Source organism: Babylonia areolata, chromosome 6, assembly GCF_041734735.1.
Source record: "Babylonia areolata isolate BAREFJ2019XMU chromosome 6, ASM4173473v1, whole genome shotgun sequence".
NCBI classification, from domain to species: Eukaryota; Metazoa; Mollusca; class Gastropoda; order Neogastropoda; family Buccinidae; genus Babylonia; species Babylonia areolata.
Genome location: NC_134881.1, coordinates 25,209,779 through 25,211,255, shown reverse-complemented (window position 1 = coordinate 25,211,255; position 1,477 = coordinate 25,209,779). Strand labels below are relative to the sequence as shown.

The 1,477-nt window shown below is 46.2% G+C and overlaps 1 protein-coding gene across 1 annotated transcript in view; it reads left to right on the top strand.

Annotated features, from left to right (window-relative positions):
* The window catches only part of LOC143282864 (uncharacterized), a 16,261-nt gene continuing 14,784 nt past the window's right edge, over positions 1 to 1,477 (top strand). The window contains exon 1 of the mRNA XM_076588723.1: positions 1 to 500. Coding sequence (XP_076444838.1) covers positions 443 to 500 — 58 coding nt within the window. The 5' untranslated portion in view covers positions 1 to 442. The remainder of the gene's footprint in view (positions 501 to 1,477) is intronic.

The following is a 1,477-nucleotide window of genomic DNA, read 5'->3' as shown; positions in this document are numbered from 1 at the left end:
AAAGAGAGAGAAAGCGTGGGGTGTTGGGGCCGGAGTGGGGGGGGGGGGGAGCGTGGTGGTGGGGGCGTGGGGGGGAGGGGCGAATCGGGGGTTGGGACAATGATTCTTCGAAACTTCAAATTCCCGCTCTGCGAAACCGTTTGGGAGAAAAGGCAATTGTGAGTGTTTGGGCTTGATTTCAGTGCATCACCATGTAAGGACACAGTGTAGACGCCAAATTGTGACTGAAAGGAAATAGTTTGGTGAGTCATAAACTTGACCGGGCTGTGAAAGTGAACAATTGTGTCCAGTACAACGTTCCAGGAAAAAGGGCGGGTTCAGTTTACAGCAGAAAAAAATAACCCCGTTTCTCTTCTATTTTCCTGTGTGGACTTATGAAGCGTGGTGAGAGACTGATCAGTCATTGACAGTGCACGGTGTGTGTGTGTGTCGAGCCGGAGCTATGTGCACCCTGAGGAGTTGGACAGCACCATTTGTTGTGTCTGTCTGGTGCCTTACTGGTCAGTTCTGTGCGATGATTTGGCTTTTGTTTGTTTGTTTGTTTGTTTGTTGTTTCAGCATGTCGGTTCATGATCATATTTCTTTTATTTTTGATTGTCCGTGAGTCTACTAGCATCTTTGTATTTGTATTTTGTATTTGTATTTCTTTTTATCACAACAAGTTTCTCTCTGTGAAATTCGGACTGCTCTCCCCAGGGAGAGCGCGTCGCTATAATACAGCGCCACCCTTTTTTTTTTTTCTTTTTTTTTCCTGCGTGCAGTTTTATTTGTTTTTCCTATCGAAGTCAATTTTTTTCTACAGAATTTGCCAGGAACAACCCTTTTGTTGCCGTGGTTTCCTTTATGTGTGCTAAGTGCATGCTGCACACGGGACCTTGGTTTATCGTCTCATCCGAATAACTAGCGTCCAGACCACCAAGGTCTACTGGAGGGAGGGGGGAGGAATATCGGCGGCTGAGCCGTGATTCGAACCAGAGCGCTCAGATCCTCTCGCTTCCTAGGCGGACGCGTTACCTCTAAGCCATCACTCCATATTGAACCATTTCTTGCGTGTCTCACATGTTCTCCTCACTGTTGATGTTCGGCTCATCTCAAACAGCAGCAACATTTTCACATTCAAGAGACAGTACTACGTGTTCTGATGGACAGGTTGTCAGTCGTTAGCTTGGGCTGTCGTGGCTACATGATCCACTCACTCACTGATGTCAGTTGGCGACAATGTTAAATGATTCAACCAAAGTCTGATATCGAAATCGTTGCGCGCACGCGCACACACACACACACACACGTGTGTGTGTGTGTGTGTGTGTGTGTGTGTGTGTGTGTGTGTGTGTGTGTGTGTGTACACATACATTTATATACATATATATAGCTAGATAGATAGATATGGGTGCATACAACGTGTGTGTGTGTGTGTGTGTGTGTGTGTGTGTGTGTGTCATCATCATCATCACCATTATCGTCATCAGTAATCGTA